The following is a 26372-nucleotide window of genomic DNA, read 5'->3' on the forward strand; positions in this document are numbered from 1 at the left end:
TTTTCAACAGGACAATGAACCAACACACCTCCAGGCTGTATAAGAGCTATTTGACCAAGAAGGAGAGTGATGGAGTGCTGCATCAGATGACCTGGCCTCCACAATCCCACGACCTCAACCCAATTGAGATGGTTTGGGATGAGTCGGACCGCAGAGTGAAGGAAAAGCAGCCAACAAGTGCTAAGCATATGTGGGAACTCCTTCAAGACTGTTGGAAAAGCATTCCAGGTGAAGCTGGTTGAGAGAATGCCAAGAGTGTGCAAAGCTGTCATCAAGGCAAAGGGTGGCTATTTGTTTATTACATGATTCCATATGTGTTATTTCATAGTTTTGATGTCTTCACTATTATTCTACAATGTAAAAAATTGTAAAAATAAAGAAAAACCCTTGAATGAGTAGGTGTGTCCAAACTTTTGACTGGTAGTGTATGTGTCTTTGCTCCTGGTGGGAATCATCAACTAATACACCTGCTGCCAGCCATACCCATGATGTATTGTATTGATGTATTGTATTGTGTAGATGAAGGGAAGAGCGATAGGGAGGACGAGGAGGAAGGGAAAGTGAAAGGGAGACGAGGCGAATGGAAAAGAGAATGAGGGCAGGAAGAGGGAGAGATGATATCTCTGTGGGATCTGCCAGGGGTGTGATGGGTGTGTATTTGTTGTGTGAGAGGGGACAATGCTCACCGTGTGAGTGCCCCTGAGCAGTCAGTGGATGGATGAGTGCTGTTACGTGTCTGTGTGTCATTGTCAGCAGCTGCTTGACTAACGCTGGGGCTGTCCAATCACCTCAGGGCAGAAGTAACCAATATTGCCAGGGAAGAAACCCTATATCACAGAAAGTGACAATTACATGGGTGTGTAGCGTACTTAGTTAACGATTTTCAATCTTGTGAGTTTCCAACCGTCAGAAACCCATCCGCGTAACTTCTAGTGTTCCTGTTCCCCTAGTCTCTACTCCCTCAGCTCAGTTTGCAGCTTTGAAGTCTCATGATGAAAGGAAGAAGCTTTTGTCTCTCTCCAATGATCAATCACTTAATACCATGAACATCTGTTAGCAGCCACTGAGCCACACAGTGGACAGAGTCACCTGTCTGGGTGGGGTGATAGGCTCATACAGCAGTAACAGGAACCCTGCTTTAGATCAATAATCATTACATGTACCCAGTAGAGTTGACCCAGAGAGGAAGTAGCTCTGACCTCTCAGCTCTAGAAGGAAATAGAATAAATCTCTGCTTCCTGGTGGGATAGTGAGATGGAGTGTCTAGACTATACAGTAGTAGGTGATGGTTCTAGTGGGATCTGTACGGTGTGAAGGAGGTTATAGGTTGTCTCTGATCTCTACTTATCGTTCCTATGCGTTAGTGTGTGTGGGGTGCTGTGTAGATTCATGTGCTATAGATTAGTGTAATCTATCGCCACAACCTCTGTGGGTCGCCCGGCCTGCTGTCACCTGCCACCCTAAACACGGGCATATGCGCTGCTCTCTTTGTGATGTCACGAAGCATTATGTGCACATGCACATACAATATTTCTGTGATGTCACTGAACAGGCTTTTTTTTAGGGATGTATTAGTTGATTGAGCCCATTCATTTGTAGGTTGGTAGGGAGAGCGGGAGAATATATTAGAATTGAGTAGGCTGACCCAGTGAAGTAATTCTCCTCTCCCCAGACAGAGAGGAGTGTATTAGGCGGTTCCATTACACTAGGGGAATATGATAACACAGTTGAGGGAAAGTACCTAGACAGCACTCTAATCCAGCCCAACTAATCCATGGCTTGCTCCACACAAAAGACACAAGGTGTACACAATAACACAACCAGCATGTTAGATCATCTATATGTTTCAATATTTTGCTTCATATTTCAATACATACTGTGTGCGAGTGTTTGCATGTGTGTGTGCTTGTGTGTATGAGAGATCTGTGCAGTGATACCCTGGGGCCAAGGCTGTCACTTGAAAGGTCCTCTCATGGCCAAACAATGAACCCTGTTGGGAAGGGGGGGGGGGGGGTAAAAATCTCCACAGCAGAGCTTCGATATTTGTGGTGTTTGTGTGTAAGGGGAGTGTCTGTAGAGACAGAGAGTGAAACAGACATGATAGCGTGTGTTTTAGGATACGGCTGAAACAACCGTCTACAGTATGAGTAGTACCCAGAGGAGGTGAGCCTGGCTCGGCATGGCCCTGAACCAAGTGTCCCTGCTCTGCCACGACATCACCAACCTGTGGCTGGAGCTCCAGCACAGGACAGGTACTGGTTGGTCTTACTGTCTGTCTTTCATTTGGTCGGTTGTCTGTCTGTCTCGGTCTGTCTATCTACCAGTGTACATGTTGCTTACAGTAGACAATGGACCTAGGTGAAGTGACTTATGCTGTTTTGGTGTTGTAATAATGTTGAAGTAGACTGTCTTTGCTGCACTAATGCTGACACTACTGTCCAAAAAATGGTGAACAATGTAACATGTCAGTTTAGAGCGTGTCAGTCTCTGTGTTGACATAGTGTTGAAGTGACAGGAACACACTCACAGGAACCTCAGAGAAAAGTCAATATTACTCTCTGTAGCTCCCCTTCCATCTCTTCGACCTTGTTGCTTTATATGCTTAATACTTTGTCCCTTTAGATGTAAATCATCACTTTATCTCACTGGAAAAGATGGGATGAAGGGAGATGGAGAGACATACATGCTCTTAGACATTCTCTTCTTCAGAAAATGTTACTGTGGGAGTGTTGCGTAACAGCAGTGCTCCTTTACCGTTAAACTGATGTCCTGTCTAAAAAGGAAGGCTTGGCCACTGAATAATTCAAGAGACGAGAGAGTGGTTAGCCCTGGTTAGTGGTCTGACGTGACATCGTTGAGATAAACAGTGTTGTGGCCCTAGAAAGTCTGCCAGGCTGGTTTCTAACATTACATTTACATTTTAGTTATTTAGCAGACACTCTTATCCAGAGCGACTTAAGAGTTAGCGTGTGTGATATGTAATCCTATAGCGTAGAGCGTCACTGTGGCTTTCTGTTCCATCGATCTGTTGTGCTCTGTACTGTTATGCCCTCAGTTTCAACAGTAGGACTTTTGCCAGACTCCCACAGTATAGGCACTACCTGCATAAAGATAACTGCTTGATCACACTGTATAACTAACTATATGTAGCTGTTTATAAATGGATGCAGATTAACCTCTTTTTGTGAGTGACTGGGAGCATGGGAGTATTGTATGTTCTGTATGTAACCTGTATTTGTGCTGACTTGGCTGTGAGGGTTTGGGGTTAAATCGATATCAATGATTTACCAGAAGACCATTTGAGCTGAATTATTGACCAGGAGTCTAGTCTCTCTGTGTAGAAATGATCCAGTCTCCCAAACTAGAGCTATGTCAAGTAAGCATGCTAGCAGGTTGCAACTGTATAATATATAAATAAATAATGAAGTATTATGCTACCAGTGCTCTTTATTATTACAAATGAACAACATAAATATTAGCCAACAGCTACGCATATCCTGTGAAAACTGGACAGATACAGTATATTAGTTATAGAGGAAGTACATACCTTCAGGTACTACAGAACAATAACATTGACAGCAGTGGAGGCTGCTGAGGGGAGGACGGCTCATAATAATTGCTGGAACGGAGCGAATGGAATGGCATCAAACCATGTGTTTGATGTATTTGATACCATTCCACTGATTCCGCTCCAACCATTACCACGAGCCTGTCCTCCCCAATTAAAGTGCCACCAACCTCCTGTGATTGACAGAATTCTGTTCCGCTTTTAGGAAACTGCAGTTATAGGTAGAATATGCTGACTGAAGAATGAGCGATTTGGGGCTGTGTATCAGTGTCTCTGAACTAGTTTTGTTCCTGTGTACCAGCAATGAATACAGACCTAGCCATTCCCTCCCTGCTGACATGGCCCTCTGAGTCAAAGCAGCCTGGGCCCACAGTGTTTTGTCACCCCATCTTCACCTTCACTACCTGGCTGGGGCTATGCTGCTCCCTGCGGGGGGTCAGGCCCATTATCTAATTATTCTAATACCAATGATGGGAGTTGATGGGTTGATAGAGCTGGGAAGGTACTTGGGGCGTAAGGAGTCATTTGGATGGCTGTGGCTTTTATCTGAAGACTTGCTTCACTAATGGTGGGTCAGGACCCAAAGTGTTTGTAGCATTCTGGTCTCTCGTCTGCGTTTCAGATGATCATTTTTTCACTATTCTGCACGTCTTTATACTGCTCAGACTACATGCTGTACTAAATTAATGTACTGTTTTTGTGTGAGTATGTCTAGCTCTTCTCTACTTTTGTGATGGTTCTTTCATTCAATGGGATAGGTTCTGTTCTGACTGTGACTCTGACTGTGTTGTTGCTCTGCTGCTCCTCCAGATGAGATCATGCAGCAGGAGAGCAGTCCCCTCTGTGCAATCGACATCACCCCTGACCTCAGGAAGCAGTTTGCCTTCCTCTCAGGTAACACTTCCTGTCTGTCTGTGTGTCTCTGTCTGTCTCTCTGTCTGTCTGTCTGCCATAATACAGATGTCTGCTATAACACAGGACTGTACTGTTCTTCTACCTGATATAGTTCAGAGGAACGGTCTGCTTCACCCCTCAGGATTTGCCATTCAAATTTCTCTTCTCCTGTTTTCCTGCTCATCATTTGTTTATCAGCGTTAGTCCGGCTACAGTACACTGGGGCTCCTTCTCTTCACGACTGTGTGTTTGTTTAGTGTGTATTTACATATGTGTAAATCCGTTTCTGTTGCGTATGAGCCAAATATGGAGTTTCTGTTTTTCAAGTTGTCTTGTCAATTCAGTGTGTCTGTACTGCATGCATGGTAGAAGCTTTACAGAAATCACCTAGGCTTGTGAGCAGACTTCCACAAATGTTACTTAATTGAAAAACTAAATGGATAATATAACGGATACAAGTGTTGTAGCATTGATTCCTTCACCGAATTCACCTCATTTAACAGAAGACCCCCACCCCCGACACTTTGCCCCCTCTCTGTCCCCCTCTATGTTCTACATGGAAGGTCACCTTGGGGACTGCGGCAGAGTGTTTATTGGATGTTCTCTGCCTGTCGGCGTCCATTTTGCGGAGAGCTTGCCTCTTCTCAGATGCAGCAGAATCAAAACAGACAGCTAAACGGTGACCGAGCATTTGCTGTTGCTAGGGTGATAATAGAAGAGGGAAAATATTCTGATCACATGGGCTAATAGTACACGCGTGTGTATTTGTGTGACTATTTCCCCCATTTTCTAAGTGTCTGTGTGTGGGTTTAAACACTGCAGAACATACCCGTCTTTCTCACCCTCCCCTCCTCTCTCTCTTTCTCGGTGTGTCTGTTGCTCTTTCTTTCTCTCTCACTTTACCCTATTGCCCTATCAAACTAGACTGGTTTGCCAGTTCCACTGGCGCCCTCTTGTGGTAATCCCTGTCGAAGTTATGTAAAGAAAATTACCAAGGAATGTGAGTCTTCTCGGTTCCAGTGAACTCTCTGTTTTAGTGAACTCTCTGTTCTTAACTCTTCCATGTTTCTTTCCCAGGGGGGCGAGGGCAGAACGGCAGCCCCATCATCGTGTTCCCAGAGTTCCCTGCGTTCGGAGAGATCCAGGAGAGGGAGTTCCACAACGTGCTCACATACCTGACCAGCATCCCCAGGTGAGATTCTACATACGACACACACACCCTTGCTTCTTCAGACACTTCCTGTGTCCGAGCTCCCTGCATGTATTATTCCCATGCTAACCAGTCAGATCAGTCTATTTTACAGGAAGGGAATTGAGGAGTGGCAGATGAATATTGAACATGCTAGGGGGAATTTAGGAGATATCAGATGAATGCAGAAGACGGTAACATCTACTGCAGTTGAAACTTCTTTTTTTTTGTGTAAGATTATTGTTTAACAATATAAACCATACATAGACAAAAGACAATAGACAGACAAACACAAACATCATTGACATCACACCTGCTCAGACCCATGTTCCCACCGCTTCCATTTCCAGTGCATGTAAGACTCTATCCAGGGGTATTCAACTCTTTCCCTACGAGGTCCGGCGCCTGCTGGTTTTCTGTTAATTAATTGCACACACCTGGTGTCACAGGTCTAAATAAGTCCCTGACTAGAGGGGAACAATGAAAAATGCAGTGGGACTGGCTTCGAGGTCCAGAGTTCAGTTTGAGGGCTGTTCCATATGACCTCAAGTTGCGCTATTCTGTTTCTCTCTGTAGCCCATATATTTAAATAATAATACATTTGATTTATCCACTGTCTTAACGATGGAGGGTCATTTGATTTCCAGTTTCTTTAAGCAAAAACATGTTCTAAATGATTGATGAGAAAAGTACAGTCCAACCCATTGGGTACATATCTCACCTCATCCTCATATGCCATGTCTTGAAATATGCAGATACAGATTAAGTACATTTATACTGTAAAGCTTGTGACAGCCAACTTTCTAATTCCGCCCAATACTTTTGGACTTTATAGCACTCCCACAAGGCATGAATCATTGAATTCCTCTTAGTTTTACACTTAAGACTCTGTCGTTGTGCTATAGAATTTGTGAATTTTGTCTCTTGTATAATATATTCTGTACATTAGTTTATACTGGATTAAGCGTACATTTTCGTTAACTGTCGTTAGTTATGTTCTTGGTTCCAATAGTTTATATTCTTTTTCTGAGAGATTGTCAGTTGGATAGGCTTTCTGCAAGGTTTTGTATATCTTACCTATCATATGAATATCATTTTCTGACTAAAAAAAATGTCCCTCAACATTAAGCTGATGTCCGAAAGATTTCAGATCGACATTTTCTGATATAAAACTTTTAAGTTGCATGTATTAGAAAATGTCTACATTGGTCAGTCCAAAATGGCTTTTTAATTCTGTTATGGAAATAATTGTATTTCCTATTATTATGTACTTTACGGTTTCTATGCCTTTAGTTTTCCATGTGGGACAATTTATCGATCAATTCTGAAAAGCTATCCAATGATTGTTCCATAGGGGTGTGTTTTTAGGGAGTGATATTAGTTCTTGTAGAATCCCTTTTATTTTCTTCCATATCATCAGTGTTCTTAACTATGAAGTTGTTAATGTTCTTAGCTCCATACCCTTTGAAAACAGACACGTGAAAAGATTCTGGGAAGAGAAGCTTCCTTGTTCACCATACAACGGGTAGGCAACGCTGGTCCTGGAGTACTGCACTTCATGGTTTTGATTTAACCGACTTGGAAGACCAATTGTGTTGAATTTAGGCAATCACTGAACTGATCAGTTGGTCAGGTGTGGCGCCTAGATAGAACAAAATCCTGCAGTACCTGCAGCACTCCAGGAACAGGGTGTCCTACCCCTGCCATACAATATTGTTTATACTGTAGGTTCAGCTCATGGTATATCACATATTTTCAGTGCAAACCAAGTGTTATCCTCAGCTCCTGTTGACTGCTGTATAGAAATGGCCAGCAGGTGTCACTAGCAGCTCATATACACTGCATGCTGTTACATTAAGCTTGAGGTAGACCCTTTTAACCACTGATCTCCCCCTTCCCCCCAATCCTAACCTCAACCATTGGGGGGTATTGTAAACATCTTACCCTGTGTCAATGGTTAGGGGCATTCTCTAGCTACACTGGTTAAAAAAGGTCATGTTTTTCTCTGCCTTAGGGCTTGGGTTTCTGCCTTACTATTATGTGGTCCTCTGTAGCTCAGCTGGTAGAGCACGGCGCTTGTAACGGCAAGGTAGTGGGTTCGATCCCCGGGACCACCCATACACAAAAAATGTATGCACGCATGACTGTAAGACGCTTTGGATAAAAGCATCTGCTAAATGGCATATTATTATTATTATTATTATTATTATTATTATTATTATTATATTATTATTATTTTGTTTAGTGTGTCAGTGAGAGTGGTGGGTAAATGGATGTGTCTGGGCTGTCCCCTGTAGAGATCTCTTAGTAGAGAGGGAGGAGGGGAGGTCTCAATACACTCCTAATTAGCTGGCCAATGCAATAACCCCAGCCTGTTATCATATTACTGCAGAATGTCTTTGTGTACTGAGAGACTGGGGAAGGGGGAGAATAAATGAGACCCCCCCCCCCCCCCATCTTCTCAATATCCTCCTCACAGGGATTTCTGTCAACCTTTCCCTCTTTTTTTCCCGTCTACCTTTTCTCTTCTTATCCTTTGCCCCTTTCTTTCTCTTTCTCCAGCTCCCCTTCCTTCCTTGTATAGCTCCTTTCTCTCTCCTTCCTCTCTTCCTCACTCCATCCTTGTCCGTTGAGGCATGTAGTGGGTCTAAAATAGAAACTGCAGTGGACCTGACTGTTTAGGTTTGAATAATGCTTGCAGAGAGCTGAGCTGCAGTACATGCGCGTGAATACACCAGCCAACAGACAAGCTCTTACACATACTCCTGCACCTAACGGTGGCATACAGGGTTGAAGCCACTTACACACATTTACATTTTTACATTAATGTCATTTAGCAGACGCTCTTATCCAGAGCGACTTACAAATTGGTTCATTTACATTTACATTTTACATTTTAGTCATTTAGCAGACGCTCTTATCCAGAGCGACTTACAGTTAGTGAGTGCATACATTTTTCATACTGGCCCCCCGTGGGAATCGAACCCACAACCCTGGCGTTGCAAACGCCATGCTCTACCAACTGAGCTACACGGGGTTCATTCACCTTATAGCCAGTGGGATAACTGGATTCCTTAAAGAGGTGGGGTTTCAAGTGTCTCCGGAAGGTGCTGTCCTGGCATCGTGAGGGAGCTTGTTCCACCAAAAAAAAAAAAAAAAAAATTGGGGTGCAAGAGCAGCGAACAGTTTTGACTGGGCTGAGCGGGAACTGTGCTTCCGCAGAGGTAGGGGGGCCAGCAGGCCAGAGGTGGATGAACGCAATGCCCTCGTTTGGGTGTAGGGACTGATCAGAGCCTGAAGGTACGGAGGTGCTGTTCCCCTCACAGCTCCGTAGGCAAGCACCATGGTCTTGTAGCAGAAGCGAGCTTCAACTGGAAGCCAGAGTGTGCGGAGGAGCGGGGTGACGTGAGAGAACTTGGGAAGGTTGAACACCAGACGTGCTGCGGCATTCTGGATGAGTTGTAGGGGTTTAATGGCACAGGCAGGGAGCCCAGCCAACAGCGAGTTGCAGTAATCCAGACGGGAGATGACAAGTGCCTGGATTAGGACCTGTGCCGCTTCCTGTGTAAGGCACACCTGGTCCACATATCCACATCACATTCTAAACTGGTGTAGAAGAGATGTGTTGCAACCCCTGCATGGCTTCTCTCCTGTGACTCTTTGAGGTCACTGCTGACATCACAAACTTACAAAAAGTCAAAGTTGAGCTGATAGAGAGAGGGCCTGAGGCTAAAGCTGCTCAGAGCAGACAGACAGATGGCCAGGAATTCCTCAGGGCAATTTTGTGTGTGTGTGTGTGTGTCTTGACCTTGAATACAGAACTATTCAATATTTTCCACTTCAATTTCAACCAGAATACATTTTGATAAATGTATATATTCATGAAAATAATTTGACAAAGTATGTCCATTTCAAAATGAAGGTTTTTGGAGGGGGACTGTGAGTGCATAAAATTCCACAGTTTCAAATTCCTTTTGAAGGCATTCCCAAATTTGAATGATTTTTCCTGTTTCTTGGTCTGCCGGCATGGAATTTATCCGTATTCTAATCCCTTTTTCCCCTCCGATGGGAAAAGCCCATTTACGCTGCGGATCGCCAAACACTCACTAAATTAATTAGCCGCCTGTGTCCTTGGGCAGACCAGGTTTCTTTCTCTCTCTCTCCCTTCCTTCTTTCCTTCCTCTCTCCCTCTCTCCCTTTATGCTCCAATCCTCTCTGGGTCTAGTTCAGAGTGGCTGCAGGTTGAGGTAGAACAATGACAGGAGGATTTGAGAGTGACTGAAACTTAAAGAGCTCTTATAAAGCTTTTTTAATCTGTTTTTAATTTGATTTACAGTCTGCCTGGCTTCAGGCAGTTAGAAGGGGTGGAGTATGGCATAGAGGGGGAGTGTGTGTTTGTGCGCACCCATGCAGGATTAAGCAGTCCCATTCCAAAACACAGCTAGCAAGGGTTCCACATACGTCAGACAACCGCCGCAAGAAATCCAATTATTTAGACACCCCTCCAAGTGACTCCTTCACAAATCAATTATAAACTCCACCATGAATATTTAAATTAATCTAATTTCACATGCATTATTCTTCAATATGTTTCTGTGTCCATTCAGCTGTGTGAGTGTGTGTTGCAGAAACTGCTTGTATGGCAGAAACAATCAAATCCTAGAAGTGGTGAATCAATTCCTCTGTGTATAGATTACCCTTTCTGGCAGTTTTTTTCCAAACCCTGAAACCATACATACACTATACAAAAGTATGTGGACACCCCTTCAAATTAGTGGATCGGCTATTTCAGCCACACCCGTTGCTGACGGGTATATAAAATTGAGCACACAGCCATGCAATCTCCATAGACAAACATTGGCAGTGGAATGGCCTTACTGAAGAGCTCAGTGACTTTCAACGTGGCACCGTCATAGGATGCCACCTTTCCAACAAGTCAGTCACATTTCTGCCCTGCTAGAGCTGCCCCGGTCAACTGTAAGTGCTGTTACTGTGAAGTGGAAACGTCTAGGAGCAATAACAGCTCAGCCACAAAGTGGTAGTCCACACAAGCTCACAGAACGGGACCACCGAGTGCTGAAGCACGTAGCGCGTAAAAATCGTGTGTCCTCGGTTGCAACACTCACTACCGAGTTCCAAACTGCCTCTGGATGCAACGTCAGAACAAGAACTGTAGGTCGGGAGCTTCATGAAATGGGTTTCTATGGTCGAGCAGCCTCACACAAGCCTAAGATCACCATGCGCAATGCCAAGCATTGGCTGGAGTGGTGTAAAGCTCGCCGCCATTGGACTCTGGAGCAGTGGAAACAAGTTCTCTGGAGTGAGGAATCACTACTTCACCATCTGGCAGTTCGACGGATGAATCTGGGATGGGCGGATGCCAGGAGAACGCTACCTGCCCCAATGCATAGTGCCAACTGTAAAGTTTGGTGGAGGAGGAATAATGGTTTAGGCCTCTTAGTTCCAGTGAGAGGAAATCTTAACGCTACAGCATACAATGACATTCTAGACGATTCTGTGGTTCCAACTTTGTGGCAACAGTTTGGGGAAGGCCCTTTCCTGTTTCAGCATGACAATGCCCCCGTGCACAAAGCGAGGTCGAGATCGGTGTAGAAGAACTTGACTGGCCTGCACAGAGCCCTGACCTCAACCCATCGAACACCTTTGGGTTGAATTGGAACACAGACTGCGAGCCAGGCTTAATCGCCCAAAATCAGTGCCTGACCTCACTAATGCCCTTGTGGCTGAATGGAAGCAAGTCCCCGCAGCAATGTTCCAACATCTAGTGGAAAGCCTTTCCAGAAGAGTGGAGGCTGTTATAGCAGCAAAAGGGGAACCAACTCCATATTAATGCCCATGATTTTGGAATGAGATGTTCGACTAGCCATGTAGTGTACTTTTGGCCATGTAGAGTATGTGATTCTTTGTGTTCTGAGACTAAGTAGCAAGCCTAGTTTATCACATAATCTATACTCTCTCTCTCTGCCCGATTCTCTCTGTCTCTCTCTTGCTCTCTCGTACTGTCTTTTCAGCATAAATGACTAAACCATTTCGGTCCTCATAAAGGTCCCAGTGCTAGACCATCTCTATTCCTTTTCTCTCTCCTTTTTTTCCCTTCCCTCCTCCTCCATCCCTCTCTCTCCCCTCCTCCGTCTCTGTTGCTGAAAAGAACTGGTCTGCTCTTTTGAATGCTTGAGCAGGTAGAAGAGAGCGAGAGAGGATGATGAAAGGGAGAAAGAGGGGATGAATTGAGAGAGTGAGAATGAAAAACCTTTACAGAGAGAGAGAGAGAGACACTGCAGCTACCCTCCTCTCCATCAGCCCATCCCTCCCTCACATCCCCAGGTCTGCTGACTGGCCACCGGGGCTGTCTGTCACCCCTCAGCCAGGCTGGGATTGGCTAGTGGCACGGCAGTTCCTGGCACGTCATTGGTTGATCGGTGCAGTGGCGGAGGCTGGTTTCTGTGATGGTCTTGCTCTCCCTCCAACACAACACAGCACCACATACACAGAGACACCGGCAGATCTGACTCTCAGGCATCTGTTTTTCTCTTTTCTCCTTCTGTTTTCAGTTTCAAAATGGAATTATTTATCCCTTTTTCTCTATTGGAGGATTTAGAATAGCAGAGTTGTTGTCGTGTGAGGAGGAGAGGAACCATTGAGGAGGAGTGGAGACATTCTGTTCATCAGTTTGCTGTGATCAGGCAGTGTGTGTGTTTTGCTGCTGAGGTGTGAGTACTCATGTCACCTCTAAAAGGTGTGTTGTGTGTATAGTTGATTCTACTGACTGGCTACACTTGGGATTGACTTTGATTCCTCTACCTGAACCCCTTTCCTGAAACTACAGCAGGCAACTGTGAGAGAGGGTGCTGGTCTTACAACTCTTTATCTTTCTCTGTGTGGATTGGACCAGTATCTTGAAGGAGCGTATAGTTGAACAAACTGTCATCCCCTCTCACCGTGGATTAGGACAGTGTTTTTGAAGCATCTTTACCTTGCCTGTACATAAGTGGACTGAGCTGAGGGTAGGTCTCTACTCAGGCCTGACTGATACATTTTTACATTTAACATTTTAGTATTTAGTAGACACTCTTATCCAGAGCTACTAACAGTAGTGAGTGCATACATTTTCATACTTTTTGTACTTGTCCATGGGAATCAAACCCACAACCCTGGCATTGCAAGCGCCATGCTCTACCAACTGAGCCACACGGGACATACAGTACTATACATACTAGTGACACTGTTCATTTATTCTATGGTCATGTCCAGTCACTGTGGTCCTACTGAACCTTATTCCTCTCTCTCTCCAGTCTCCATCTGCGGTCTTGTTATGGTCATGTGTGCAGTGGAGTCAGGTGTTAGTGGTTGTGTTGACCGTGATCCCATCTCTTTTTTCCCAGTCTGTCTGCAGCAGGAGTGGGTTTTATCCTGGTCATTGACCGGCGACAGGACCGATGGACAGCCGTCAAGGCGACCCTGCTCCGCATTGCAGTAAGTAACCGTGTGTGTCTGGCTTTATAAGGGGGAGTGTGTCTTTTGTGTCTATGCCTCTATGTGTGTGAAATACATTTCTTTAATCATGTGTTGAGTGGAGCACCAGGTTTGAGAGGCCCCATCCTTACACTGTCAGCCAGAGGGCAGAGGGGGTTTGGCAGACAAGAGGTGTCAGAACACCTCCTCCTCTTCTCAGAGCTCTACATCTGTGCCACAATGGAGGGATTAATATCACAACTGCCCTAGGGGGCAGATATGAACTACCCCCCCACATACACACACACACACACACAGGCACCAGCCGATTCAGCCCTGTTACTCCCCTGCCTCGGGGGCAGAATAAACAGCCAAAACAAGGAGGATGAGAGAGATGAGAGAGATGTGTTCTCCCCACATTACAAGAAAGCATGCTGGAAGGATAGTGTCTTTTTAGTTTCACACTGTAAACCATGTTTTGATGAATACTGTATGAATAATCTATAGAAAATGTGTAGATACAGAATGGGGACAAATGGCACAAAGCTTACTCCACAGGAAAACACTGACACTGACTTTAATGGATAAAGATGGAAAGAAATCTTAGGTCTGTGTGTGTTTCCCATGCTGTGATAGTGATGAGGTAGCTGTTGTATCTCTCTCGAGCCCCACTAAACTCTCTCTCCTCATTTCACTCACTCTCTTTGTTTCAGCTACTATCTCTTTGTTCATATCTTCCTTCATCCCTTTTCTCTCTCTTTCAATTCATTTATGCCACTTTACAGATATATACTATCTTAATTTGACCAGTTTCTCACAGCAGGAAAATAATCCTACAGTAACAAGAAATGTGGATTATAAATAAAGGCTGACTGCCCTTCGTGATTTAGCCTCATGCTAGTGACCATGGCTGAATTCAAATGTGAGTTGGTATCGGGGTGTGGTTTGATGTGGGTGTCTCGCGTGTGTTCACATGTGGTAAGAGTTAGCCAAAATATTTTGGCAATTAGCTTCAGCCGGCTGGTGTGCGACTGTGGCAAAGTTGGTTTGACTTTGGATAGCCTATCTCTGGGTATAGTTAGGGACCATCAATAAATAACACTATGTAAATGGGACAATATTTTAATGTTGCACATATTTTAGTTGTCTCATTAAATGCTTTCAATATTTGTATATGAATTTCTACAATTTTATAGTTGGTTTGAGGTTTTTAAATCATTGAAATTTGGAGCTATTGACCTTTTAAAAATATTGTCCCATGTACATTGTGTAATTTACTGATGGTCCCTAACTAGCCCCATAGGGAAATCGAATGTCACACCAAATTGACCATGGGCATTATGATCGGGGCGTGTGCAGCTGCGCTCTGAATTGATAATTACTTGGGTGCTGCCAGCTGTGGGCATGTGGCCAGGATTCAAATAAACCCAACCTAGGAAAACTGTTACGGTACCCTTCATTCCGTGACATACCATTTTTTCCTATCATCTCATAAATCTCAGTTTTGGACGAGACTGACTTTATGACCAAAACTATCCTATTTACAAAGTTTGTAGTCAATTTTGACATTAGAATAAATGTTTCTGACTTATATCGATGCGACATAGGCTGTTTTCAAAAAGAGAAGTTGCGTTTTAGGGGCAGTTGCAATTTAATGGACATTTGTGTAGGGGTTGTTACGATAAATCAAGTCTGACATTTTAAAGTGGAAATTACCAACTTTAGAAGCCGTTTTAAACCTTTAATACACTACAGTTTGCATTTCCTGCTGTGCAGGAAAATTCTCTGTGACAACAAAGTGATCAAATTAAGATAGACGCATTGGTAGTTTAGCAACAAAACCAACATGTGCGCAACTATGGGGCAAAACAGACAGGGTTGGCTTAGATTGTTGATAACAGGTCAACTATATTTTGTCTCCAAACGTTTGTTGAAAACAAATACATTTGCACAATGAGCACTTGTTGTCTCTCAAATACATCGTTACAGTTGTTGGTTAGCTAGCTAGCAAATTTGAGCCGTATTAGCATAGACTTGACATCAGTCAAAACACCTCAAAACAAGACATGGTATCAATAACAAAATACAACGAGCTGAAACTAGCCACCTACTATTCCCCACATGGCAGCTTCTTGTCATTGTTGCCAGATATCTGACCGTTAAGAATCATACCAACGCACGCCTTGCAGCCACATCAATGCGCGTGCATCATTTTCGTGACGTTGTCAGCAGATCTGTATATCACCCCTTATCTTTCCATTGCTCTCTCCTTTAGGCCTTTGTGGTTCAGAATGAGGAGAATGTGTAAAAGAAAAGATGATCGAGGGAGTCTTTTCTCTCTCTTTCTCTTCAGCCTGTTGTTTCCTCTCCAGTCACAACTGGTGTCTCTCTTGCTCTCTCACTCCCTGTTTCCTGCTAGATGACAGATTGCTGGCAGCTGAATACAGTGTGTGAGCTGTGAGGGATATTATCTCTGCATTGGTGATTAGCTTTCAAAGTGTGTTTGTTTATTTGTGCTGAGTTGATACATGGTTTTAGCGCCTTATTAATAGCACAGGATTTCCAATTGCTTTTTTTGTTCACAATTACAACACCATTTATGAGATCCTTCAGAACTTTATTAAGTAAGTAACTATATGGACCTGCATCATTCATATTTATTTTAATCAATACCTACAGTGGGGAGAACAAGTATTTGATACACTGCCGATTTTGCAGGTTTTCCTACTTACAAAGCATGTAGAGGTCTGTAATTTTTTATCATAGGTACACTTCAACTGTGAGAGACGGAATCTAAAACAAAAATCCAGAAAATCACATTGTATGATTTTTAAGAAATTAATTTTGCATTTTATTGCATGACATAAGTATTTGATCACCTACCAACCAGTAAGAATTCCGGCTCTCACAGACCTGTTAGTTTTTCTTTAAGAAGCCCTCCTGTTCTCCACTCATTACCTGTATTAACTGCACCTGTTTGAACTCGTTACCTGTATAAAAGACACCTGTCCACACACTCAATCAAACAGACTCCAACCTCTCCACAATGGCCAAGACCAGAGAGCTGTGTAAGGACATCAGGGATAAAATTGTAGACCTGCACAAGGCTGGGATGGGCTACAGGACAATAGGCAAGCAGCTTGGTGAGAAGGCAACAACTGTTGGCGCAATTATTAGAAAATGGAAGTTCAAGATGACGGTCAATCACCCTCGGTCTGGGGCTCCATGCAAGATCTCACCTCGTGGGGCATCAATGATCATGAGGAAGGTGAGGGATCAGCCCAGAACTACACGGCAGGACCTGGCCAATGACCTGAAGAAAGCTGGGACCACAGTCTCAAAGAAAACCATTAGTAACACACTACGCCGTCATGGATTAAAATCCTGCAGCGCACGCAAGGTCCCCCTGCTCAAGCCAGCGCATGTCCAGGCCCGTCTGAAGTTTGCTAATGACCATCTGGATGATCCAGAGGAGGAATGGGAGAAGGTCATGTGGTCTGATGAGACAAAAATAGAGCTTTTTCGTCTAAACTCCACTCGCCGTGTTTGGAGGAAGAAGAAGGATGAGTATAACCCCAAGAACACCATCCCAACCGTGAAGCATGGAGGTGGAAACATCATTATTTGGGGATGCTTTTCTGCAAAGGGGACAGGACGACTGCACCGTATTGAGGGGAAGATGGATGGGGCCATGTATCGCGAGATCTTGGCCAACAACCTCCTTCCCTCAGTAAGAGCATTGAAGATGGGTCGTGGCTGGGTCTTCCAGCATGACAACGACCCGAAACACACAGCCAGGGCAACTAAGGAGTGGCTCCGTAAGAAGCATCTCAAGGTCCTGGAGTGGCTTAGCCAGTCTCCAGACCTGAACCCAATAGAAAATCTTTGGAGGGAGCTGAAAGTCCATATTGCCCAGCGACAGCCCCGAAACCTGAAGGATCTGGAGAAGGTCTGTATGGAGGAGTCGGCCAAAATCCCTGCTGCAGTGTGTGCAAACCTGGTCAAGACCTACAGGAAACGTAGGATCTCTGTAATTGCAAACAAAGGTTTCTGTACCAAATATTAAGTTCTGCTTTTTTGATGTATCAAATACTTATGTCATGCAATAAAATGCAAATTAGTTACTTAAAAATCATACAATGTGATTTTCTGGATTTTTGTTTTAGATTCCGTCTCTCACAGTTGAAGTGTACCTATGATAAAAATTACAGATCTCTACATGCTTTGTAAGTAGGAAAACCTGCAAAATCGGCAGTGTATCAAATACTTGTTCTCCCCACTGTATATCCTAAGTGCTGTTTAACCCCATATGACTGCATTCTTGGTTTCAGCACCACCGTTATGTGGACAGAGCTGTCTCACTCACACACACACACACACACACACACACACACACACAGAATAATTGACACGAAAGCCTCATCTTAGAGTTTCACTGAACTGAAGAGAATGTGTGGCAGAGAGATGATTATCCTAGACAGAGGAAGATATATAGAGAGCGATGAATATGAACACCCAGGCTCCACTGGGACATGGAATGCTCCCTCCCTCATTTCAAATTGAAAGCTTTATTAATCCCACAAGGGGGGGCATTACAGCCTGACAGGCTGGTAATGGGAGGCATGTAGTGCATTGCCATGCATGGGTGGTTTTCAGACTGGGAGAGACAGGCAGAGAGATGGGGAGAGAGCAGCAGTTGTTTATGGTGTGGTCCCTAATTAAAAGCCTATAGGGTTACTTTGGTTTCACTCACTCCCTAGAGACATACTGTCTACACTCCCACTCACCAGCCTGATGTGTGTGCACGTGTGCGTGTGTATACCTGTCTGTTTCTACTGTTTTCGACCAGAACCAGTGGGCCATGACCGCAATTACCAACCCACCAGAGGCGTCCAGTCAGAAGGTTACGGTCGAACGGTTACAACCCTCATCTGGGAGTCAGACTAGTTCCTTATATATACGGTCTTCTAAATCCACCCAACCACCCTTTTCAAAACAACTTCTACTGAATTGCATTACATTCATTTCTTCCTCTGCCTTGCTTGTTTCCAGCGGATGTTGTGGTTTTGTAGGGTACATTGCTAGTGAATGGCCAGTTTCTTTCATAGTGACTGTACTGTAGTGTCAAAGGTCATTAAGAGCTCTCTCTAGTTGGGCTGCAGAGAGGAACAGTTTATAAATTCATTCATTCCATTAAGTTTGTGTATTCCCTACTGGAGTCTTAGATCTGTCATTTCTGCTTAGGCCAGCGTTCTCTGTCTCTCTCCAATCAATCAAACCCCTGTGTGTGTGTGTGTGTGTGTGTGTGTGTGTGTGTGTGTGTGTGTGTGTGTGTGTGCTACATTAACTTACGCATCAATTCTGTAATGGGAATCTGTCCCCACCACCGGCTAAAGCAATAATATTGATCTTGCTGTGGCTTTATGTGTACAGTTTGAGTCTTACCTCATCAGAACTAGCAGGCTTCAGGGATATACACTGTATGCTAATTTGGCTCTGAATTATAATGTCTCGGGGTCTGCTTTTTAATAGTCTCTCTCTGACCCGCCAAGGTCTTTGTCTCTCAGCTTTATTCTACCCTTAAAGTGTGTGTGTGTGCGCGTGCATGTGAGTGATAGCTGCTACATTATGAATGCAGTGGCATCTTGGTAAATGTCACTGCCTGCTCTCCTGAGGTATCAAATGTCCTTATTATGCCTTTCACTGATACCTGTGTGTGTGTGTGTGTGTGTGTGTGTGTGTGTGTGTGTGTCCATGCCTATGTGTCTCACAGGATGTCTCTTACTATTGGGTTGTCTAGACTGAGAGCAAAGGGGGATGCAGTCTACTCCTGTATTATAGAAGTTCATCCACCCTTCTCTCTACCTCATCCCACTCTCTACCCCTCTCCCCTCTCTTTCTTCCCCCCTCTCTGTGTGTAGGGTTCGTTCCCAGGGAACCTGCAGTTGGTTCTGGTATTGAGGCCCACCACCTTATTCCAGAGGACTCTCTCAGACATCCTGTTCAAGTTCAACAAGGATGAGTTCAAGATGAAGGTGCCGGTACGTACAGACAGCAGCCGACGGACGCACGCACGCACGCACGCACACACGCACACACACACACACACACACACACACACAGACACATTCATAGACTACATTCACCATTTACGTTTTTCTATCCTAAATTTATGCTTGTGTGTGTGTAGGTGATTATGCTGAGTTCTGTGACTGAGCTCCACTCCTACATAGACCGGACACAACTGACTACTGAGCTGGGAGGAACCCAGGAGTACTGCCACGAGAAGTGGATCTCACACCGCACTGTGAGTAAACACACACACAAGTGCTGCAAAGAAGACCTAGTTAAGCTGCAGTTGGCCCAGAACAGAGTTGCACGTCTTGCTTTTCATTGTAATCAGAGGGCTAATATTAATTATATGCATGCCAGTCTCTCTTGGCTAAGAGTTGAGGAAAGACTGACTGTGTCACTTCTTGTTTTTATAAGAAACATTAATGTGTTGGAAATTCCTAATTGTTTGCATAGTCAACTTACATACACACTTACCCCACCAGACATGCCAACAGGGGTCTTTTCACAGTCCCCAGGTACAGAACAAATTCAAGGAGAAAAGTACAGTATTATACAGAGCCATGAGTGCATGGAACTCCCTTCCATCTTATGTAGCGCAAGTGAACAGCAAACCTGGTATAAAAAAACAAATAAATCAACACCTCACGGCACAATGACTCTTCCCCAATGTGACCTACTTGTTGTGTGTATGTACTGACATGTACAGTTGAAGTCGGAAGTTTACATACACCTTAGCCAAATACATTTAAACTCAGTTTTTCACAATTCCTGACATTTAATCCTAGGGAACGTTCCCTGTCTTAGGTCAGTTAGGATCACCACTTTATTTTAAGAATGTGAAATGTCAGAATAATAGTAGAGAGAATGAATTATTTCAGCTTTTATTTCTTTCATCACATTCCCAGTGTGTCAGAAGTTTACATACACTCAATTAGTATTTTGTAAAATTGCCATTAAATTGTTTAACTTGGGTCAAACGTTTCAGGTAGCCTTCCACAAGCTTCCCACAATAAGTTGGGGGAATTTTGGCCCATTCCTCCTGACAGACCTGGTGTAACTGAGTCAGGTTTGAAGGCCTCTATAGGATTGAGGTCAGGGCTTTGTGATGGCCACTCCAATACCTTAACTTTGTTGTCCTTAAGCCATTTTGCCACAACTTTGGAAGTTTGGAAGACCCATTTGCGACCAAGCTTTAACTTCCTGACTGATGTCTTGAGATGTTGCTTCAATATATCCACATAATTTTCCTTCCTCATGATGCCATCTATTTTGTGAAGTGCACCAGTCCCTCTTGCAGCAAAGCACCCCCACAGCATGATGCTGCCACCCCGTGCTTCACAGTTGGGATGGTGTTCTTCGGCTTGCAAGCACCCCCTTTTTCCTCGAAATATAACAATGGTCATTATGGCCAAACAGTTCTATTTTTGTTTCATCAGACCAGAGGACATTTCTCCAAAAAAATTTGATCTTTGTCCCCATGTGCAGTTGCAACCCGTAGTCTGGCTTTTTTATGGTGGTTTTGGAGCAGTGGCTTCTTCCTTGCTGAGCGGCCTTTCAGATTATGTCGATATAGGACTTGTTTTACTGTGGATATAGATACTTTTGTACCTGTTTCCTCCAGCATCTTCACAAGGTCCTTTGCTGTTGTTCTGGGATTGATTGCACTTTTCGCACCAAAGTACGTTAATCTCTAGGAGACAGAACCCGTCTCTTTCCTGAGCGGTATGACTGCTGCGTGGTCCCATGGTGTTTATACTTGCGTACTATTGTTTGTACAGATGAATGTGGTACCTTCAGGTGTTTGGAAATTGCTCCCAAGGATGAACCAGACTTGTGGAGGTCTACAAATTTTTTTCTGAGGTCTTGGCTGATTTCTTTAGATTTTCCCATGATGTCAAGCAAAGAGGCACTGAGTTGAAGGTAGGCCTTGAAATACATCCACAGGTACACCTCCAATTGACTCAAATGATGTAAATTAGCCTATCAGAAGCTTCTAAAGCCATGACATAATTCTCTGGAATCTTCCTAGAGCTGGCCGTTTGGCCAAACTGAGCAATCGGGGACAAGGTTCTTGGTCAGGGAGGTGACCAAGAACCCGATGGTCACTCTGACAGACCTCCAGAGTTCCTCTGTGAAGATGGGAGAACCTTCCAGAAGAACAACCATCTCTGCAGCACTCCACCAATCAGGCCTTTATGGTAGAGTGTCCAGACGGAAGCTACTCCTCAGTAAGAGGCACATGACAGCCCGCTTGGAGTTTGCCAAAAGGCACCTAAAGGACTCTCAGAACATGAGAAACAAGATTCTCTGGTCTGATGAAACCAAGATTGAACTCTTTGGCCTGAATGCCAATCGTCACATCTGGAGGAAACCTGGCACCATCCCTACGGTGAAGCATGGTGGTGGCAGCATAATGCTGTGGGGATGTTTTTCATCGGCAGGGACTGGGAGACTAGTCAGGATCGAGGGAAAGATGAACGGAGCAAAGTACAGAGAGATCCTTGATGAAAACCTGCTCCAGAGTGCTCAGGACCTCCGTCTGGGGCGAAGGTTCACCTTTCAACAGGACAACGTCCCTAAGCACACAGCCAAGACAACGCAGGAGTGGCTTCGGGACAAGTCTCTGAATGTCCTTGAGTGGCCCAGCCAGAGCCCAGACTTGAACCCGATCTAATATCTCTGGAGAGACTTAAAAATAGCTGTGCAGCGACGCTCCCCATCCAACCTGACAGAGCTTGAGAGGATCTGCAGAGAAGAATGAGAGAAACTCCCCAAATACAGGTGTACCAAACTTGTAGCGTCATTCCCAAGACGACTCGAACTGTAATCGCTGCCAAAGGTGCTTCAACAAAGTACTGAGTAAAGGGTCTGAATACTTATGTAAATGAACTATTTTAGTTTTATTTTGTTTTTTTAAATGAGCAAAAATTTATTAAAACCTGTTTTTGCTTTGTAATTATGGGTATTGTGTGTAGATTGATGAGGGGGAAAAAACTATTTAATCAATTTTAGAATAAGGCTGTAACGTAACAAAATGTGGAAAAAGTCAAGGGGTCTGAATACTTTCCGAATGCACTGTATATGTAACTGATAGATACACACATACACACACTACATGTTTATTTTTTTTAATGTATGTAAATTGTAAAGTATTTTGTCTGTAATTTTTTTTTGTTATGTGTCGGACCCCAGTAAGACTAGCTGTTGAAAAGGTGAATGTAAGAAGTGAACATCATTTCAAATAGGCTACATGTGATATTAAACTGCATTTAAACACACTAAATACAGTGGGGGAAAAAACTATTTAGTCAGCCACCAATTGTGCAAGTTCTCCCACTTAAAAAGATGAGAGAGGCCTGTAATTTTCATCATAGGTACACGTCAACTATGACAGACAAAATTAGAAAGAAAAATCCAGAAAATCACATTGTAGGATTTTTAATGAATTTATTTGCAAATTATGGTGGAAAATAAGTATTTGGTCAATAACAAAAGTTTCTCAATACTTTGTTATATACCCTTTGTTGGCAATGACACAGGTCAAACGTTTTCTGTAAGTCTTCACAAGGTTTTCACACACTGTTGCTGGTATTTTGGCCCATTCCTCCATGCAGATCTCCTCTAGAGCAGTGATGTTTTGGGGCTGTCGCTGGGCAACACGGACTTTCAACTCCCTCCAAAGATTTTCTATGGGGTTGAGATCTGGAGACTGGCTAGGCCACTCCAGGACCTTGAAATGCTTCTTACGAGACCACTCCTTCGTTGCCCGGGCGGTGTGTTTGGGATCATTGTCATGCTGAAAGACCCAGCCACGTTTCATCTTCAATGCCCTTGCTGATGGAAGGAGGTTTTCACTAAAAATCTCACGATACATGGCCCCATTCATTCTTTCCTTTACACGGATCAGTCGTCCTGGTCCCTTTGCAGAAAAACAGCCCCAAAGCATGATGTTTCCACCCCCATGCTTCACAGTAGGTATGGTGTTCTTTGGATGCAACTCAGCATTCTTTGTCCTCCAAACACGACGAGTTGAGTTTTTACCAAAAAGTTCTATTTTGGTTTCATCTGACCATATGACATTCTCCCAATCCTCTTCTGGATCATCCAAATGCACTCTAGCAAACTTCAGACGGGCCTGGACATGTACTGGCTTAAGCAGGGGGACACGTCTGGCACTGCAGGATTTGAGTCCCTGGCGGCGTAGTGTGTTACTGATGGTAGGCTTTGTTACTTTGGTCCCAGCTCTCTGCAGGTCATTCACTAGGTCCCCCCGTGTGGTTCTGGGATTTTTGCTCACCGTTCTTGTGATCATTTTGACCCCACGGGGTGAGATCTTGCGTGGAGCCCCAGATCGAGGGAGATTATCAGTGGTCTTGTATGTTTTCCATTTCCTAATAATTGCTCCCACAGTTGATTTCTTCAAACCAAGCTGCTTACCTATTGCAGATTCAGTCTTCCCAGCCTGGTTTAGGTCTACAATTTTGTTTCTGGTGTCCTTTGACAGCTCTTTGGTCTTGGCCATAGTGGAGTTTGGAGTGAGACTGTTTGAGGTTGTGGACAGGTGTCTTTTATACTGATAACAAGTTCAAACAGGTGCCATTAATACAGGTAATGAGTGGAGGACAGAGGAGCCTCTTAAAGAAGAAGTTACAGGTCTGTGAGAGCCAGAAATCTTGCTTGTTTGTAGGTGACCAAATACTTATTTTCCACCATAATTTGCAAATAAAGTCATTAAAAATCCTACAATGTGATTTTCTGGATTTTTTTTCTCAATTTGTCTGTCATAGTTGACGTGTACCTATGATGAAAATTACAGGCCTCTCTCATCTTTTTAAGTGGGAGAACTTGCACAATTGGTGGCTGACTAAATACTTTTTTCCCCCACTGTAAATGCGCATATAGGCTGTGACTTACTTAGAATTAAATACAAATTAAACGAAAAATTACTTATTAGTACCTTTGAATTCATTTTTAGAATTCATTTTTAGAAACACAAGTTTGGCCAGTCTGTGGCTTCAGGCCAGCAGCGGAGAATATCATCTCCACACTTGCAGAGCCACTGGGGATGCTAAACACCCTTTTGGCCACTCTGCCAGGCTGGGCAGGGATGCAGTAATGCAGTTTTCTTTTTATTTAGATAGGCCTAAAGGTTTTTAGGCAAAATAACCCAATCAAAACGGAAATCTCCTTGAACGTTTGGAATATGCCAGGCCTATTGGGCCAAAATCAATGATGGCCTACTGTAAAGATAATAGAACGAAACGTTTAAGAGATCTGATTTATAAATACTTTGCTACAATGACACACTTAGTTATCTACCCACCTCGTTCATTTCTTTTAGCATGTACACATAGTAAGTAGACCATCATGCTTTTGGGATAAGTGTCTTTTCAGATTCCACAATGATTCTTTAGATGTGGACACTCCATCACAGCTCTTGGTCCTCATTTTTGTAAGCCACCTTGATTTAGCACCTGTGTGTTTTATCAGTTTCTTTATGAAAATATTTAGCGAACTCCATGACAGTAGCTAAAGCAAGGGGCTATAGCAGGACACAAGAAGACTACAACTGCATGCTGGGCCGTGCATGCCCTGAACTGAAGTGAGCGCTACTGGAGCGAAATTGGAGCGGGCGAGAAGGCCGACGCTCCAGCCTTTGGGAATCTCACTCCACTCTCCAGTCAAATTGGGCACGCTCTGCTCCGCTCCGCTCACATACTCTGGCATGGGCTAATGGGGATCCTAATTCATCAAAATCAAACACACACACACAGAGATACACATCCAGCAAACAAACAACCAACAAATACACAGTGAACACACAACATAAACACTAGAACCATGGCCCAGTTCCCTAGTGTTGGACTAATAACCTTTTTCCCAGTCAAGCTATGCATGTTATTATCTAACAATGTATTATATCCATCTGTGTGAAGGCCATTGAGGGCTTTGCTCTGATGGTAAAGAGAACAGCTCAGATCCTGCAGTCGTTTGGGACAGAGCTAGCAGAGACTGAACTACCCAACGACATCCAGGCTACCAGCAACCTACTGGGGACACACACCAACAAGAAGAGCAAGATGAAGGTACAGAGCACACACACACACTCTCCTCCAGGAAGATGAATACACAAAATAATATGATGGGTTAAATCTACGTAAATCATTGTCTTATTGTCTTTATCCCACACCACTGATATCAGCGTGATGGTGTTGGTGTGTGTATCTGATTCCCCTGATGTGTTTGTGCCTCCAGGAGGATCTGCTGGTGGCTTTAGGACAGGGCAGCAGACTGTTGGAGAGTATTAATGAACCAGTGGTTAGAGACCCAGACCACAACATGAACCAGGACGAACTGGAGAACCTGGCCACCGTACAGAGGTTAGAACACACTGGGAACCATGAACACTGGGGTTAGAACACACACTGCGAACCTTGAACACTGGGGTTGGAAAAGATGGCGCCGGAGGGGATGGCTGCCGTTTTATGGACTCTTAACCAACTGTGCTATTTTGTGTGTTTTTTCGCATTGTTTGTAACTTATTTTGTACATAATTTTGCTGCTACCGTCTCTTATGACCGAAAAGAGCTTCTGGACATCAGAACAGCGATTACTCACCTTGAACTGGACGAATAATTTTTCTTAAATGAGTCGGACAAGAGGGATTTTCTCCAGACACCCGACAGGGCCCTCATCCCCGTCATTCGCAGTAGAAAGAAAAGGAGATATCGCGGAAGGAGAACGGGGTGCTTGGTAAGGAGCCGGCGACGAGTGGCTAACCTGCCTTTGCCATCGATGCTATTGGCCAATTTACAATCGCTTGATAATAAAGTGGACGAACTACAGGAACAAATATCCTACCAACGGGACATTAAAAACGGTAATATCTTATGTTTCACTGAGTCGTGGCTGAACGAAGACATGAATAACATACAGCTGGCTGGTTATACACTGTATCGGCAGGATAGAACAGCAGCCTTGTAAGACAAGGGGTGGCGGTCTATGTATATTCGTAAACAACAGCTGTTGCACGATATCTAAGGAAGTCTTGAGGTTTTGCTCGCCTGAGGTTAAGTATCTCATGATAAGCTGTAGACCACACTATGTACCAAGAGAGTTTTCATCTATATTCTTCGTAGCTGTCTATTTACCACCACAAACCGATGCTGGCAC

General features: G+C 44.0%; 1 protein-coding gene across 5 annotated transcripts in view; it reads left to right on the forward strand.

The window, feature by feature from the left end:
* The first annotated feature begins 2103 nt into the window (after positions 1-2103).
* LOC311129562 (guanine nucleotide exchange factor DBS-like) overlaps positions 2104-26372 on the forward strand; it is a 36931-nt gene continuing 12662 nt past the window's right edge. For all 5 annotated transcript variants that reach the window (XM_084161889.1, XM_084161890.1, XM_084161891.1 and 2 more), the window contains exons 1-8: positions 2104-2252; positions 4379-4462; positions 5540-5654; positions 13055-13145; positions 19046-19165; positions 19315-19431; positions 25136-25285; positions 25455-25579. In XM_084161889.1, coding sequence (XP_084018015.1) covers positions 2180-2252; positions 4379-4462; positions 5540-5654; positions 13055-13145; positions 19046-19165; positions 19315-19431; positions 25136-25285; positions 25455-25579 — 875 coding nt within the window. In that variant the 5' untranslated portion in view covers positions 2104-2179. The remainder of the gene's footprint in view (positions 2253-4378; positions 4463-5539; positions 5655-13054; positions 13146-19045; positions 19166-19314; positions 19432-25135; positions 25286-25454; positions 25580-26372) is intronic.

This window comes from Coregonus lavaretus (assembly GCF_964263955.1).
Source record: "Coregonus lavaretus genome assembly, chromosome: 5".
In the NCBI taxonomy this organism is placed as follows: domain Eukaryota; kingdom Metazoa; phylum Chordata; class Actinopteri; order Salmoniformes; family Salmonidae; genus Coregonus; species Coregonus lavaretus.